At 39.9% G+C, this 15,560-nt stretch overlaps 1 protein-coding gene across 2 annotated transcripts in view; it reads right to left on the reverse strand.

Moving 5' to 3' along the window:
* pkn1a (protein kinase N1a) overlaps positions 1–15,560 on the reverse strand; it is a 33,730-nt gene that overhangs the window by 3,384 nt on the left and 14,786 nt on the right. The window contains exons 1-21 of one of the 2 annotated variants that reach the window (XM_057331507.1): positions 15,150–15,438; positions 9,023–9,323; positions 7,515–7,663; positions 7,319–7,439; positions 4,775–4,920; positions 4,482–4,695; positions 4,202–4,396; positions 3,976–4,085; positions 3,704–3,847; positions 3,004–3,079; positions 2,709–2,838; positions 2,514–2,601; positions 2,277–2,359; positions 2,010–2,085; positions 1,844–1,935; positions 1,559–1,735; positions 834–896; positions 670–746; positions 434–576; positions 250–357; positions 86–166 (exon numbers count right to left, since the gene is read on the reverse strand). In XM_057331507.1, coding sequence (XP_057187490.1) covers positions 86–166; positions 250–357; positions 434–576; positions 670–746; positions 834–896; positions 1,559–1,735; positions 1,844–1,935; positions 2,010–2,085; positions 2,277–2,359; positions 2,514–2,601; positions 2,709–2,838; positions 3,004–3,079; positions 3,704–3,847; positions 3,976–4,085; positions 4,202–4,396; positions 4,482–4,695; positions 4,775–4,920; positions 7,319–7,439; positions 7,515–7,663; positions 9,023–9,323; positions 15,150–15,236 — 2,661 coding nt within the window. In that variant the 5' untranslated portion in view covers positions 15,237–15,438. Of the gene's footprint in view, positions 1–85; positions 167–249; positions 358–433; positions 577–669; positions 747–833; positions 897–1,558; positions 1,736–1,843; positions 1,936–2,009; positions 2,086–2,276; positions 2,360–2,513; positions 2,602–2,708; positions 2,839–3,003; positions 3,080–3,703; positions 3,848–3,975; positions 4,086–4,201; positions 4,397–4,481; positions 4,696–4,774; positions 4,921–7,318; positions 7,440–7,514; positions 7,664–9,022; positions 9,324–15,149; positions 15,439–15,560 lie in introns of those variants that run through there. The other variant, XM_057331508.1, reaches the window with a different exon arrangement.

Raw genomic sequence — 15,560 nt, forward strand, 5'->3', positions numbered from 1 at the left:
AGATACACAATCACATTGTAATTGGGGGCGGAGCTAAATATAGAAAATGTGAAACTAGAACAAACAGAAGGACAGTCTCTCTCACCCTAAAGAAAGGTTGTTTCTTTACATCCTCTGCGTCTTTCTCGCCGGAGCCCAATCGTCTTTCTGGATTTCTTCTTAGTAACTGTTAAAATATAACCAACGTGTAAATAGCTCCACGCCAATCATGCACGCTTTATTCTACACAATTTTTAAGACGTTATTTACCCTTCTCAAGATGCCAATGGCCTCTGACGAAAGGAATCGTGGATATCGAACTTCATCGTTCACTATGCTGTCAAAAACCTCCTCTTCATCATCACCTGGAAACGGCGACTGTAAAAAGACGATCGTTAAAAGAAATGTTTTAATTGAATCCCGTTCATCTCAATGAGCTCTCGACGTCTCTCACCTCTCCAACCAGCATCTCGTATATGAGCACTCCGAGCCCCCACCAATCCACCGCCCGCGTGTACGACGTATCTGTCAGAACCTCGGGAGCCAAAAACTCAGGGGTCCCACAGAACGTACTGGTCCGATCTCCAAATCCCATGCCTGATGACCATAAAACATCATGTTTGACATGAGAGAGAGAGAGAGAGAGAGAGAGAGAGAGAGAGAGAGAGAGGTGGTTCACATAGTCATTACCTTCTTTGCACAATCCAAAGTCAGCGATCTTCACATAACCGTCTGTGTCAAGCAGCAAATTGTCCAATTTCAGATCTCTGAAGGGGAAACGAGTTATTTAAGTCATTTCTGAACTGGAAAAATTCAACGTTGTATCACATTTAGAACGCGTGGACACAACTCACCGGTACACAATCTTGTGGTCGTGTAAAAACTGAAGTCCTAAAACCACACAAGCAGCATAAAACCTGAAATATACACACACAAAAATAAGTTAAAGGGGTCATATGGCACGAATACGTGTTTTTCTGTGACTTTGGTGTGTTGCCCATGCATGTATTAGACACGTAAAATTGCAAAAATTAAAGTGTCGGAAGAAAAGATGCATTCTATCTAAAAGCGAATGCTCACCCAGACCTGCCTGAAACGCCTCGTGTAACCACACCCCCACAAATCTATGTCAGTTCATGGTATGATTTGACTAAGACCGCCCAAATGTATACGCAAGTAAGGTGGGCGTACCTGTCAGTACAATTGAAGAGGAACCTGATGTTACGAATATAGTAAGAAGCGTTACATTTCCGTCACACGCTTGCAGTATTCGACCAATCACTACGCACGGGTTAACTGGCCAATCATAGCACACCTCGCTTTTCAGAGCCATGAGCTTTGTAAAAAATCTGCGCGTTTCAGAGAGGCGGAGCAAAGAGGAGATACAAACATGCACGGTATGTGGAAAATACAGCGTTTTTGAACCTTAAATCGTGTATACACATTGCATTACATCTAAAACAAACGATATTATTCATTTTAGACGTGTCATATGACCCCTTTAACAAAAAAGATATTCATTCTGATTGGTCATTCACTGTGTATGTATGTAAAACTCAATAATAAACAGTTTGCATACACAGCGCGTGGCTCATTGAAGACTTCTGCGTGTATGTGCATCATCAGATCGCCGCCGGCCGTGTACTCCATCACGAAACACACGTGCTCGGGAGTTTGGAAGCACGCAAACAGGTTGACGAGGAAGGGATGGCGCACGCTGTTCACCGCCTCGAAAATGCGCTTCTCGCACATCAAGCTGACAGACACGGAGAGAAACAGTCTCCGTAAAATGACCTAAACAAGACTCGTTATTCTAATCTAACTTTGATCTCTGTTAATAAATCACTTATTTGTTTTTCTCTACCTTTCCACTTCATCTCTGGCCACAATATCTCCCTTCTTCAGGGCTTTGATGGCGTACATGTTCCCTGACTTCTTATTTTCAGCCAACAGCACCTGAAAAACACACGTGATGTCATAGGATGACGAAAAAACAGGAGGGTTTAAAGACGAGGGAGCCTGAAGCTCACCTTTCCAAAATGACCTCTGCCCAGAACAGCGATTAACCGGAAGTCATGTAGACTCAGAGGCGTCTTCTTCTGTTTACTGCACAAATACAAACACAAATACATCAAAATACAATTAAGGTCCAGTGGCAATACTGGATTTTGAATACGTGCGTTTGTGGGTTTGATTCCCAACACACAAACTAATGAAAAACGTGTAGCTTAGATGCTCTCTTAGTCACGTACGGATCAAAGCGTATGCCAGACGTGTAAATGTAAACGTGTGTGTACCTGCTGAGCGATTGTGTTCGGTTTGGTCGTTCAGGTGTGGTGAAGTCAGGAGGAGAGATGGGCTCTGTGACCGGCTGCCGTTCCTGTGTCAAACAAAAAAAGAAAGAAGAGCTAGCTGTGATAGGAGCTAGAGAACCATGGTTGTGGAGATGCAGTCGAAAAGGGAGGGGCTAGCGAATGGGGGCGGGGTTACACTAGAAAGGAGGAGGTACATGAAGGTAAGAGAGAGTCTCTTACCGGAGTTTGTATATCTGTCACGTCTCGTCGGATGTCCACCTTCGCTGGCGAGTCGTTGTCTAAACTCAACTTCTCCACGGATATCTCTCTACAACACACACACACACACACACACACACACACACACACACAGAAAACAATGACTTCAATGCTTCACAACAGTGAGTGATTTTCATCTATGTACGTGCGTTTTACCCCGTCTGTATGGCGTGTGCGTGAGGGCTGTAGGTCCCCGTGTTGTTGCCGGTCGGTATGGCATTCCTCAATAATCTCACCCAGGTGCCGATATCAACATTCATCTGTCGAGCTCGCAAGAACGCTTTACCTGCAAAACACGGTATTATCCAAACTATCCACTAGAGGGCGCTTCATTCATAATACAAATTGACAGACAATGATCTTTTCTTTGGAAAAAGTGTATTAGTAATGCAATGGGCTCAGGTTTGATTTAACACTGAAGTATATCAACACCTCAGCTTCTGTCTCTTACCCTGTTGCTTGGAGAAGACTTTCTTCTGTCGTTTCAGTCGTGGGACTCTCTCGATCACAGGGTTAAAGAAGGTGACCTGATGTGACCAGACGGACAGCGTGTCACACAAACATTTCCATGATGGCCAGTGCTGACGGAGACCATATCTGGGTGTGTGTTTACAAAGCAAACTATGCTAGCAGATACCCTTATGCGTGTGTGGATGTGCAGCCGCGCAAACGATTAAGAGACCATTCCAAATGTTCATTTCTAGATGTATTGTGGCTATTCGAGTCCAGCGTCTGTTGAATTTCAACAAAATCAAACCTCAGGAGTCATCCAACAGCAATGCCAAAGACTGACAGCATAAGACGCATGAAACATGTGAGAAAAATCGAGGTTATCACATAAAAAAAGTATTTTGGAACTTTTCCTAAATACGTGTAGAAATGTTGCTTAAACTTGAACATGAACTTGTTTTCTTCGCAGTATTTGAGGTCTGAAAAAATACACAGCATCTTCTGTGCTATTTTCACACGTTCCTCCGGTTTTCATTTTTTGCACATTTTTATTTGAAATTTGGGAGAAATATCGTTATTAATTCACAGAATTAAACAAAAATGAGCAATTTATCTAAACGCATGCCTACAAATAGACGGAAAATAATGTTGAAACGGTCTCTTAACTTTTTCCGTGGCTGTATGTGTGTACACGCATGTACCTCGGCCAACAGCAGTCCCTGTGGTTCTAGTTCTAGCTGAACTCTGTGTTTCTGGTTGTCCAGGAAATCCTCTAGCTTTAGAAACTTCAGCGCGCACAGAGAGCGGTAGTCTCTCCAGTATACCGCAATCTCCGTCTCTCTGGACTACACAACGGATAAACAAACAACAAGTTTTTATAATATATTTTTATTATATATATATATTATATTTATAATAGATTACAGTTTTTAACAAGTTTCAGTAAAATTTTATGTCACATTCCTAAACTCACTCTCTCCAGCTCGATGGTGAAGGCTTGATCCCAGCTCTGCTCTCCGACAGTCTTCCAAGCCGTCTGACCCACGACTGAGTTATCCAGCTTCAGTACTGCGCTCACCTCCGCTGAAAACACACACACACAACTGTTCAAATGCTCTCAATTCATCTGTTCATGAATCATCCTCTTTATTTCGCACATCGCTGACAAAACACGCGGTCTGTTACGCACACACACTTACAGGAGAGTTCATCTTGTTTAGGCGGTGTTTTTCCACTAACGCTGCCGCTGCGACTGTACAGGCCTTTCCCGCTCCTCATGAAGGACCGGCCCTCTCCCGGACTGTAACACGGCAACACGACCTGACTGCCGCGGACGCGGCCGGGAACCACCTCCAGCACACCCACGCAGCCCAGCAGGGTCACCTGAAGCGTGCCTGCACACACAAAACCAGATGTTACATGATCATATCTGACAACTCTCGTTTTTGAAGTGAATCTGTAAATGATACGGTTGCACACCAGTTAGAGGAGAGGGTTTGGAGAGTGTGCTGTACTGGTTGTGCACATAGGGGGCGCTGTGCCGCGAGCTGAATGCCGGCGAGGAGGCTAAAACCAGTTCCTCTTTAATCACGGAGGCTTTGGGATGATCCTCGGGAAGTTCGGCTAACCGCCGGTCCAGTGAATCTCTCAACAGATCCAACCGCTGGGAGGACTCGCTCAAACGACACTGAGCCTGAGACGTTTAAAGAAAACAACATTAACCCCAGTCTGTGTGCGAGTTTAAGTATATAGGATATTGTTTGACCTCTGACCTCTGACATGGCCTTCTTGTCTTGTACTTTGCTGGCCCCCAGCAGTCTGAGGACATTTTTGGCACCCTCGGCAACAGCGTGCTCCACACGGTAATGGTGGCGGAGCTCCTCGATCCGTAGCTCCATGCCACATGGGTCGGGCTTTCCTGAAGAGACAAGTGCAAACACAGACAATAAGCTTTCGGTATCAGACTGTGGGTTACACAAACTGTGACGGCAGCAAGGATTGAGGTCAGGGCTGCAATTAAATAGAATGAAACCTGTTGTTGAGTGAATCGCAGCGCTTCTTCCGAACCTTTCCCCACGCGTTTCTTTCAACGCCAATATTCATCAGTATCACTGTTTGTTTAAATAGCGACCACATGAAAATAATCTATGAAGTATTTTACAGAATCACAAAACACTGCATATAGAATAATTATGCAAGATTAAAGTCCCCGTGAACTGGAAGTTGCGATCGTCTTTACTGTCATATTCTAATGCATTTCTGAGTAAATGGAATTTGGAATTAGAAAAAAATGTGGGCGTGGCTTGTTTTTCCCTGCGATTTGATTGGATGTATAAAAACAGCCGTTGCATTTTGAAATGGAACTGGGAGCAGTCTGACAGCTGAAGGGGAGGAGTTAACAGATGCCCCGCCCAAGCCGTCAAACATACGTCATTTAAGATGGATAGTCACTACAGGACAGAAGTGCATTTTCAGATTTTAACTGAAGATTATGAGGGCACATGAATTTTAAAAACAGAATGACCCACATTGATACGCTATTTACTATAAACACGGCAATATTTCAAGAAAAATAGGAATTGTTATTTTTAATTTCACTGGGACTTTAAAGTTGCCACACATAACTTTTGCCTCTCGAAACATACAATTCCTGGTCCTTAAATACTTATATTAATTTACAAGGGCTGAAGTGAAATGACGTCAAACATTTCCAGTAAAATCGTACCCGACAGCTCAAATTATAAATCATTATTATTAAGTCAGAGGTAATAAGAGTATTTTTACTCGAGTACATTTTCCAAGTATCTCTAACTAGTGTTTACTTTGGACAATTTTTACCTCACTACATTATATAAAGCATATTATCATACTTTTGATTCCACTACATTTCATAATTTGCTTCATGATCTTACTTTAACTCGAAAACTTTAAGTAAAGTACATAATTATTAAAAGTATATAAAAAATTTAATGTAGTGGAGTAAAGTATGATATTATGCTTTAGAATGTAGTCAAGTAAAATGTTTCCAAAGTAAAAAACTCTAATAAAGTGCAGATACATGTAAAATACTAAGACAGTTTTGAACACTCATTTTGTATGTACTTGCCCAATAACTATTTTTTGTTATCTAACAAAAAATTTGGATTTGACAGTATATAGACCAATGTGGTCCACCTGACTGAATTCTAAACAAAAAAAACGCATTAATATTTCACAGCAGAATAGGGATCTGAATCAACACGACACCTAAATTTACCGAATTGTCATTTTTGGGGCGGACCGTTCCTTTAAAAGGCCAAATCAGGTCATGTGCCTCTATCGGACATTAAAGAAGAAGAGAGCTGATGCTGGATCACGCAGGCGAGCTTTCATATTATAATTACAAATACTTATGCAAACCGAGGGGTAAAAAACAACAACCGAGGTCCTCCGTGCCCCCAGCAACAGTGTTAGAAATAAAAGGATTATTATGGATTATAAAATGAAAGATTAAGATGCTTTTGGTGTTATGGGATTCTGTCAAACCATCAAAAAAATTGACATGCTGTTCCAGGTTTTATTTTTTATTTGTTTGGATCAACGCCAACGTCATGGTTTTGAATTTAATGCACATACTCTTAAAATATATAGTTTTAATGCACTGCAGGTTGCTTGTGGAGACTTTTGTGTCCTAATAAGGTATAGAAGTGAATGCCAGTAACCCCCGTAACATAATTTAGAGACAGACTCTAGTGTGTGTGTGTACACATCAAAGGTGTATGTGTGTATGTGTGTGTGTGTGTGTCTATATTGGGTTGTATGAAAGAATGTGTGTTGAATAATGAGCCTGTAATGTTTCTGTGTCATATGAAACCGTCTCTGGTCTACGTCTGAAAGATGATGTCAGTTTTAAAAGCACGCACAGATTGAATACACAGACTGTATTCTTGAATATTTTGACAAACTGCTTTTTAACAAATCCCCTTCATGTAAAAAAAAATCTATTGTGTGGAAGAACTGACTTATGGGAAAGTGTCCACAGTATGTCATCCAGATATTGTTTGTGTTATAAATAACATGGGCATCAGACTTATTTGATGTACTGCTTTCTGGGTATTACAGAATTTTGTGTTGTTTGTTAACTAATATGATGTGTGAGGTTTCCTTGGTTGGTGTTTTTTTGGCTTGGGCGTGTCCCCCTCTACACACCCTGCAAACACACACCATTTGTCCTCTGGGACCCGGTTGGTTATTGATCTGTTTATCTCTCCGCTTGTCTATGAAACTGGACTCTAAAAGCAATAACGCAGTGCACATGCGAGCACGCTCATCCTTACCCTGTACATCATCATTGTATTCGTTGGCCTGCATGGCTTTCCGGATCTGCATGCGGATGATGTCGATCTTGGTCTTGCTGTCTTGTAGCATCTGCTGAGCTGTCTGCATCATCTTCTTATCCTGTTTAATACACCACCACAGTTATTGTACAGTAAATAGACATCTTTTGAGAACAGAGCCTGTGTGTGGGCACACCTTGGTGGAGCCATTGGCGTAAATGGGGATCATGTTTTCAGCCCCCTGTTTGACTTTGAGCTCGATGTTTAGCTGCCTTTCCAACGCCGCGATTCTCTCCTTATGCGCCGACGACCTGCTCTCTGTGCCCGGAGACTGCGGGGCATCGTCTGGAAGAGGTTAAAGGTTATAATAACACATCTCCCTATGGGCAGAAATGCCCCTTTTAGTGCTGACGGGAGATCAGACGTGAGATCAGATCAGAACTATTACTGTCTAAATGAGCGTTAACAATTTTCTCGATGACCGGAGTCATTTAGGGATTTAAGAATGAGACTTACAAAATGTAAAAACCAAGACATGCATAATTAATATTTCAGTCATCAATAATTTATATCTGAGCCTTTAAACGTAAATGTTCATGTTGGGTTGAAATATTTATGTGTATTGGAATAATAGATTTGTATCCGCTCTATGGATCCGCAAATCAGAAGTGCTCTAAAATCCTCAGCTCGATCAATAGTTTTGTGCAAGCTTGTTTAAAAGCTATTAAGATCCCATTAATACACTTCAAACCAATGGAAATACTCATGAAACGAACACAAAGTTCGATGTAAATTGTTTGTAAATGCATCTTTACATGAATTGCAAGAAAGTTGCATTTAATTATATGATTCAAAATAGTTTTGTGCACATTTTGCACACTTCTCAGGTTTTAAAGTACCCGTGAACCGAAAGTTTTTACTTCCGTATTCTGACGCATTTCCGAGCGAAACAGAGTTTCGAATGAGAACAAATAGTGGTGGTGGCTAGTTTTTTCACTGCGATTTGATTGGATGTATAAAAACAGACTGACAGTTGAAGGGGAGGGTTAACGGAAGCCCCGCCCAAACCGTCTTACTAACGTCCTTTAAAGGAGTAGTTCACCTTAAAAATGAAAATTCTTTCATCATTTACTCACCCTCTTGTCATTTCAAACTTGTTTGACTTTCTTTATTCTGCAGAACACAAAAGAAGATATTTTGGAAAATGTTGGTAACAGAACAGCACAGCCCCCCATTCACTTCTATTGTAACCAATGCAAGTGAATGGGGGGCTGTTAACAACATTCTTCAAAATATATTTTTTTTGTGTTCTGCAGAAGAAAGAAAGTCATACAGGTTAGAAATGATAAGAGTGTGAGTAAATGATGACAAAATTTTCATTTTGAAGGTGAACTACTCCTTTGAGATGGATAGTCACGAGAGGGCGGCAGTGCATTTTCAGATGAATTAGGATTATGGATTAGAGGATTATGAGGGCACATGATTTTCAAAAAGAGAATGAGCCACACTGGTAAGCTATTTACAACAAACGCTGCAATATTTCATGAAAAAATAGGAATTGTCATTTTTAATTTCACTGGGACTTTAAGACACCCAGTTTATGTGATCACAAAGTGGAATCAACTACTCAAAGGTTCGCTTCTTAAATGAAATAAAAAATGTTTTTACTATGACATCACGACTGCACAGTCTCCGCCCACTCACCGCGTGAATCGTCGGTTCCTTTGACGACGATGTGAGCATCCAGTTCCTGGAGCTGAGCGTGGAGCGAGTCCAGCCGTCGATTGGAGCTCCGTAACTGACTCTCCACCTGCTGAGCATTACGCTTATCTGTAGTGGCTCGGCGGAGGTTATCCGCTCCCTCTTTAATCTTCAGCTCCTTTCGGATTTCGCGACGAATTCGCTCCCTCTGTTCGTCCAAGCGCTGCTGAACGCTGGAGTCGGAGAAATCCGAGTTGTGGTCCAAGCCCAGCTGCTCTAGAATGGACAACCCGCCGGGATCACTCTGCAAAAAGAAAGATGAAACTATGATGAAGAAAGTCTCCTGTTAGGACTTTATTTCTGTTTCAATTTGGTCAAATAAACAAAATTCATACTGTAATCATTTTGGCAAATAGCGAGGTTTGAACTGCTGTTTAATAAATTTAACATCTCATATTTCTGAAGCCTAGACATGAAGGAACAACAGTGCATAAATCACATCAAAACCGTAGCTCTCACGTCATTAAGTCGCATTTATACTATCAATAAAATAGTTACTTTAAGAACACAATAACCAAAGGCACCTTATGAACATAATCATAATCATGAACATAACCCCCCCCATAGTATTTTTGAGTTAAGCGCACATGAACATCACCACAAAGTAGTAATTATGAGTTGGATACTACAAAGTAGTAATTATGGGTTTGTCCAAGAGTTTTCAAGTTGGGGGCATTTCTGTGAGAAATATGGGTAAAGCAATAATTGTTAATTTATTTCTTTGATTTTGTGTTTATTCAGCAAGTTATTTTAAAAAAGGTAGATATTTAACTATGTATATAGAAGAGCAATTGTTTAATTTGTGACTATATTTGCACTTTGTCTATATTATCTTGAACCTGATGTCGTAATTAAGAGTTTTTGACTCGTAAATACAAACTTCGCAAAAGGACCTGAGTGCACCTTAAGCAGAGTCATATCTTTGTTTTTATCTGTCAGACAATACATAAAGTTTACATAAAGAAAAAAAACATCCATTTGCTTTCCCTAAAACTGGTTAACATTCTCATAGCTTGATAACTTGATTCATCCCACATAAACATTCTGAAAAATACATCAACTATTTAAATAACTCCACATTTCAAGCAAAGACTAGAATTACAAATGAAACATTTGTAACTTCAACGCTCACAAAAGCAACAGACTACACATTAACATCAGATTCCAGACATTTGGGGTCACTTTCCCTATTGTTTTCCATCCTGCTAGTCATGACTTCCACATCAGGATACTATTTGCTGTGTCAAAGATCAGTAACAATCACCCGGCCTGCCGAAAACAAATGACCACGAAACATTTGCATTTCATTTCAATGCATCAGCAGGGTTTTTCCTGGCTCAAAATGAGGCAGAGGTGGTGCCATCCTGATCTTGTACACACACACGTAGGCCTACCGTACCTTTAAGTGGCTTTGACATATTAAAAGTTCTAATAAAATTAGATGAAAATCACAATTATTAAGTTATATAAAACATGCCAACTGCCGCGAAACACAGCTAGCTCTTGTTCTGCAACTCTTTTTAGCACCTCAGTGTGCTGATAAGGAAACAGCACCTCTACTGTGGCGTAATGCTGCAACTGCAGTTACAAATGACAGTCTGTTAAATGCACGTAGCATTTCTTGTGAAGACACCCGACATAGTTTTGGAGAGTCTGAGGCGGCACTACATTTGACGGAGGCGGCCTCCTCCAATTTCTCTATGCAGGAAAAACCCTGATCGGTTCTGATTCGTTTTGGAACACAAATAAACAACAATGACAACAATGCAGTTCAGTATTTTACGTTTTTAACTTAAATGTGTCTTGACTTACGTGCCAAAACAAAATTAAGCTTTTTGAAGGTGACCACCTTCAACTAAAACATACATGAAGAATTCTGAATGTTGGGATCCAAGAGATTTTCAATGCATGCAACAAGGCGAATACAAAGTAACAGTGTCATACAAAAATATCAGATAAGACGTGAACCGGACGGAAATCTTACTAGGAACTGACACTGTTTAAAAATACTCACAAAAATGCTTTCAGCAAAAACTGCAACCTCAAAAAGACTTTAGAGCCGAACGACTTCAATAAAACTTCAAAAGGGCATTTTTACAGGTTACATGTGTTTGCCCACTGAACAGACCCACTAAACAATTTACAAGCTATAACCCAACAAAGCCACAAATAAACAAAAATATGAATCTGAATGTATGCCAAACAACAGTTCCTCTCATGTTTACTACAGGAAAGCGACATGGCTCGGGTAGACACAATAATCAGTCGACAGTACTCCGGCGACCAACTATCTGGAAAATCCTGGAATGTCACCTGCGTGTCCAGATATTCCCAATGATCCCATTCGCCAGACCAACACATTCTCCTCTCTCCAGCACGATGACACCAATATCCAGCCGCATAGAGAGAGCGGGAGCGAAAGAAAAGAGACAGAGAGAGAGATACGGAGGAAGGGAAAGCTATGGTTGAGGGTCGCCCTCCCTGTGCAGGATATCCGTCTAAACTTCAGCACAGTCTCTTCCTGTTTTCTGTGAGGCTCGGCCATTTACTAGATGACACCGGCTAGGGGGGTGCACATACTTTGTGCCTTCATGTTTTAGTAATAATGTCCATGATTCAATTACAGAGTATTTAAAGTGTATACTTGGCTAATTTCCCTAATGTTTGAGAAAAGTGTAGATGTAGTTTCAAAACCGTTTCAAACCACTGATTTACACGTCATAGAAGACAGCAGAGAACAGTGGGAGGGAAACTTTCAGAAGTGATTCAGATGAGAGAGAGAGAGAGAGAGAGAGAGAGAGAGAGAGAGAGAATATGGCAGAGCGAGGATATACACAGCAGTTATCTGGTTCTGAACTGCAGTTGTTTAGGTTTATTTTAAATTCATTCAAGCATCCTTCCCTGCTTTAAAGACACTTTAATCTCCGTTATTACTGCAATCTATGCAGTTTTGTGTTTTACGGTGATGCACAATAAAAGTGCACTTAAGAATCTTAAGGGCATTTATAGCTACAAGTAAGTATAACTTTATTTTGCTGTAGTATAACTGCAGTACATCTGCACTTCACAGCAGTCAAACTGTCTTCTTCATAATATAATTACAGTTTCACAGATAAAGTAACCTGTGAAACCAAAGACTTTAGACTGAAACTAAAAGACTTAATATCTTGAGCAATGAGGGCTTCAACCGTTGTAAGGATACCTTGACTGATACAGAAAAGAAGCAGGGACCCTCTGGTAACTAATTTGTATAGATGGTTTCATTTTGATCTCAAACATTTTTAAAGGTCACCCTGCAGTCCCAACACAAACCGCCTAGGGCAGTGGTTCCCCTTTGTGTAGATTGCATCGCTTTGTGGCCCCCCCAACTAAAAACTTGGAACCATAAACTTAGAATTTTAATGAAACCATAAACAAATACTGTTATACAATGCCGGAACATCAATACTTCTGGGTGGTGGTCTTGTTTTTCTAATGTTTAATTATTATTATATTTCATATAATACCACAAAATCTGTGGCCCTCTTGGATTTATCTTGGGGCCCCCAGTTTGAGAATCACTGCCCTAGGGGTCACGGACCCCCTGTTGAAAACACATTGTTGTGATGACCAGCGACAAGTTATGAAAGAACAAATAGGCTACTGCACATGTGATGTTTAATGTTATACAGATGGGATTTTGGACCATTGAAGTGTCCTTGCGTGGTTACCAAGTATGATGTCATCAAGTCATGACAAGACATCCAGACATTAATTTATTATGACAGTTTAGGATAAAAACTCAAGATATGGGTTGTTGACAAACATATCTTACATGTGTCCTATAGTGTGACCAGTGTTGGGCAAGTTACTCTGAAAAAGTAATTATTACTAGTTACTAATTACAAATTCAATAGTGTAATTAGATTACAGTACAAATTACTCTTTTCAAAAAGTATTTAATTACTTACTAATTACTTTCTATATCCTACATCAACAATGATTAGTTAAGATTCAAGGATAGACATGAAACGACCCTTTTAATTCATTCAAATAAATAATATAAAACTACATGAAGTAGTATTATTTACTGACCACAGTATTACAAATGTGAGAATTATACATTAAAGCATGGATTTTAAAGTTAGACTTAGACTATTGCACACACATGTATTACACAAGTATTTTGTTTAATTACATCAGAAGTAACTGTAATTAAATTACAGAAAACATTTGAGTAATCCATTACTTTACTTTTTCAAGGGGAAAGTAATTAAATTACAGTTACTAATTACTTAGTAACTGGTTATGCCCAACACTGAGTGTGACATACAACATTTGAAAACAAACTGTTAATTAGCTTTGTAATTTTGGATGATTATATTTATACTATAAAATTACAAAGACGAGAAATCTCTCTTATGCTTATGCACCACAGGACACTTTTACACATTCATTTGTCAACAACCCATATATCAAATTTCCAATAATGTTAAAAAAATCTAACTTTTCCAAACAGAAATAGAGGTAAAAAAATAAAAGTAGAAAGAAATAATAAGTAAAGAAAAGAAATAAGAGTAAAATAATAATAACTATCACGTACATGCATTAAATACATGCATACAATACGTCAAATTGGAAGAGATGCTCTGTCTTTCACTCTCACAACGAAACCTAACAGCCATCTGATCTAAAAACAAACACACACAGAAGAGCCCGAGGCTTATAAATGCAAGAAATGCAAAACAGGTTTAACACCAGAAGAGATTCAACCGCAGATAAACATGCGCACAGTGACTAGATTATTACAGTAACGTTTAGCCTGCATAAAAACGCATGAGTCATATACAATCCGGAGATGGGAGGAGCGTCTTTAAAAAAACGGGCTTTTAAGTAGCGTTTCATGACCAACCTACACTTTTGGTTCAAGGCATTATTTTACAAACCCAACAGTCATGTGCTGTCTGTACACTCATCTGAATCTGCATTTCTGAAACTCAATTACGCAAACACATGTGATGGCTGAAGCAACATTACACTCTCAAAAATATTGGGTTATTTCAACCCAGAATTTGGTCAAAAAGAAAAACCCAACAGTTGGGTTATAAATTAGCTTATGCTAGGTTGTTTTAGTCTTGGCTCAAATATTAACATTTTCTGGGTTGGGATTGTGTTGTCAATTTTTGACCCAACATTGGGTTGAAATAACCCAATATTATTTTTGTAATTTTGCAACCAGTTATTAAAAGTTATTGCAGGGTGTATCTGTTCAACCATTGCAATGTTTTTAAATTAGACTTCCCATAATTCCTTAGCCAGAATAAAGTATGATCAGTGTAAAATATAACCCACAGCATTATCAATTTAGCTAAAATATAGTAACATTGGCTTGAACTTTGAAAACAAGACAGGATTACATTTACCAAGTCAGTAGTATTACAAGAATACCATAAAAAAGCTTCTGCGAGACACTGTTTCAGCAATAATGTGTTTACAATTTTAAACATTTTACCAAAAGTAAATGGTCCTCTGAGGGACAGTAAACCACAGCAACAGAAACCTTAGAGCGAGTCAGATGCTAAATATCTGACACAAAGGAAAAGCATAAACAATGAAAGAAAAACACAACACAGAGGCAGACGAGAGGAAATGACGTGATGCGCTTCGCAAAGATATCAGACGGGGGTTTGGTCCACAAAGAAAACCAAAAGTCAATCCACCCAGGAACACAGTTTAACTCCTGAAAAAACACGGAAACAGAGAAATACACTGCGATGACAATGAAAAAACACAATGTCAATGTTTTCTGTGTCTTTTTGTGTATCAATCATCATCATAAAAGCAAAGACAGAGACAAAAAAAACGGAAGGAAGTGCAAATGAATGCACAAAGTAGCACATTGAAGTGTGTCAAGTATTACAACACTGCATAAAGAAACTTGCACAACACACCGCCTCTCTCTCTAACTGCTTCACGAATCCAAATATTATTTATTCCATTAAAAGTGTTTTCATTTCAGATTCCACTTTAAAACTTTAATGGTCAACAAAACGTTTCTTGTCTCTGCTTCAAGTGTCAACATCAAGCCTACCCCGTGTTGTGCAGCCGCAGGCTCGGGGTAAGTGATGTCGTCGTGCTGCTCGTCGAGGGACGTATTTCTTCCCTCTTCGTTGGCCATGTCACACCCTCTATCACACCGCCTCTGCCCACCCGGGTGTGATAAATACTCTGCTAATAAAATCTCCCTCTGGAGCGGCAGTAAGTCCAACCCCCCTCCGGGACCCTCTTTATCAATCCCACCGCAGATGTCCGAGACGGCTTCCCCTTCCACCAACGAAAGGTGAAGAAATGGAAACGATGTGCGGGCAGAGGGCGAAGAAACACAGAAGACAGCAAGAGAAAGTGCGACTAAGCCCCACCCCTTGACTTCCTTACCTTTGACAGTAACTCAAGACGAAAGAAAGAAAGAAAGAAAGAAAGAAAGAAAGAAAGAAAGAAAGAA

Source organism: Triplophysa rosa, linkage group LG4, assembly GCF_024868665.1.
Source record: "Triplophysa rosa linkage group LG4, Trosa_1v2, whole genome shotgun sequence".
Classification (NCBI taxonomy): Eukaryota; Metazoa; Chordata; class Actinopteri; order Cypriniformes; family Nemacheilidae; genus Triplophysa; species Triplophysa rosa.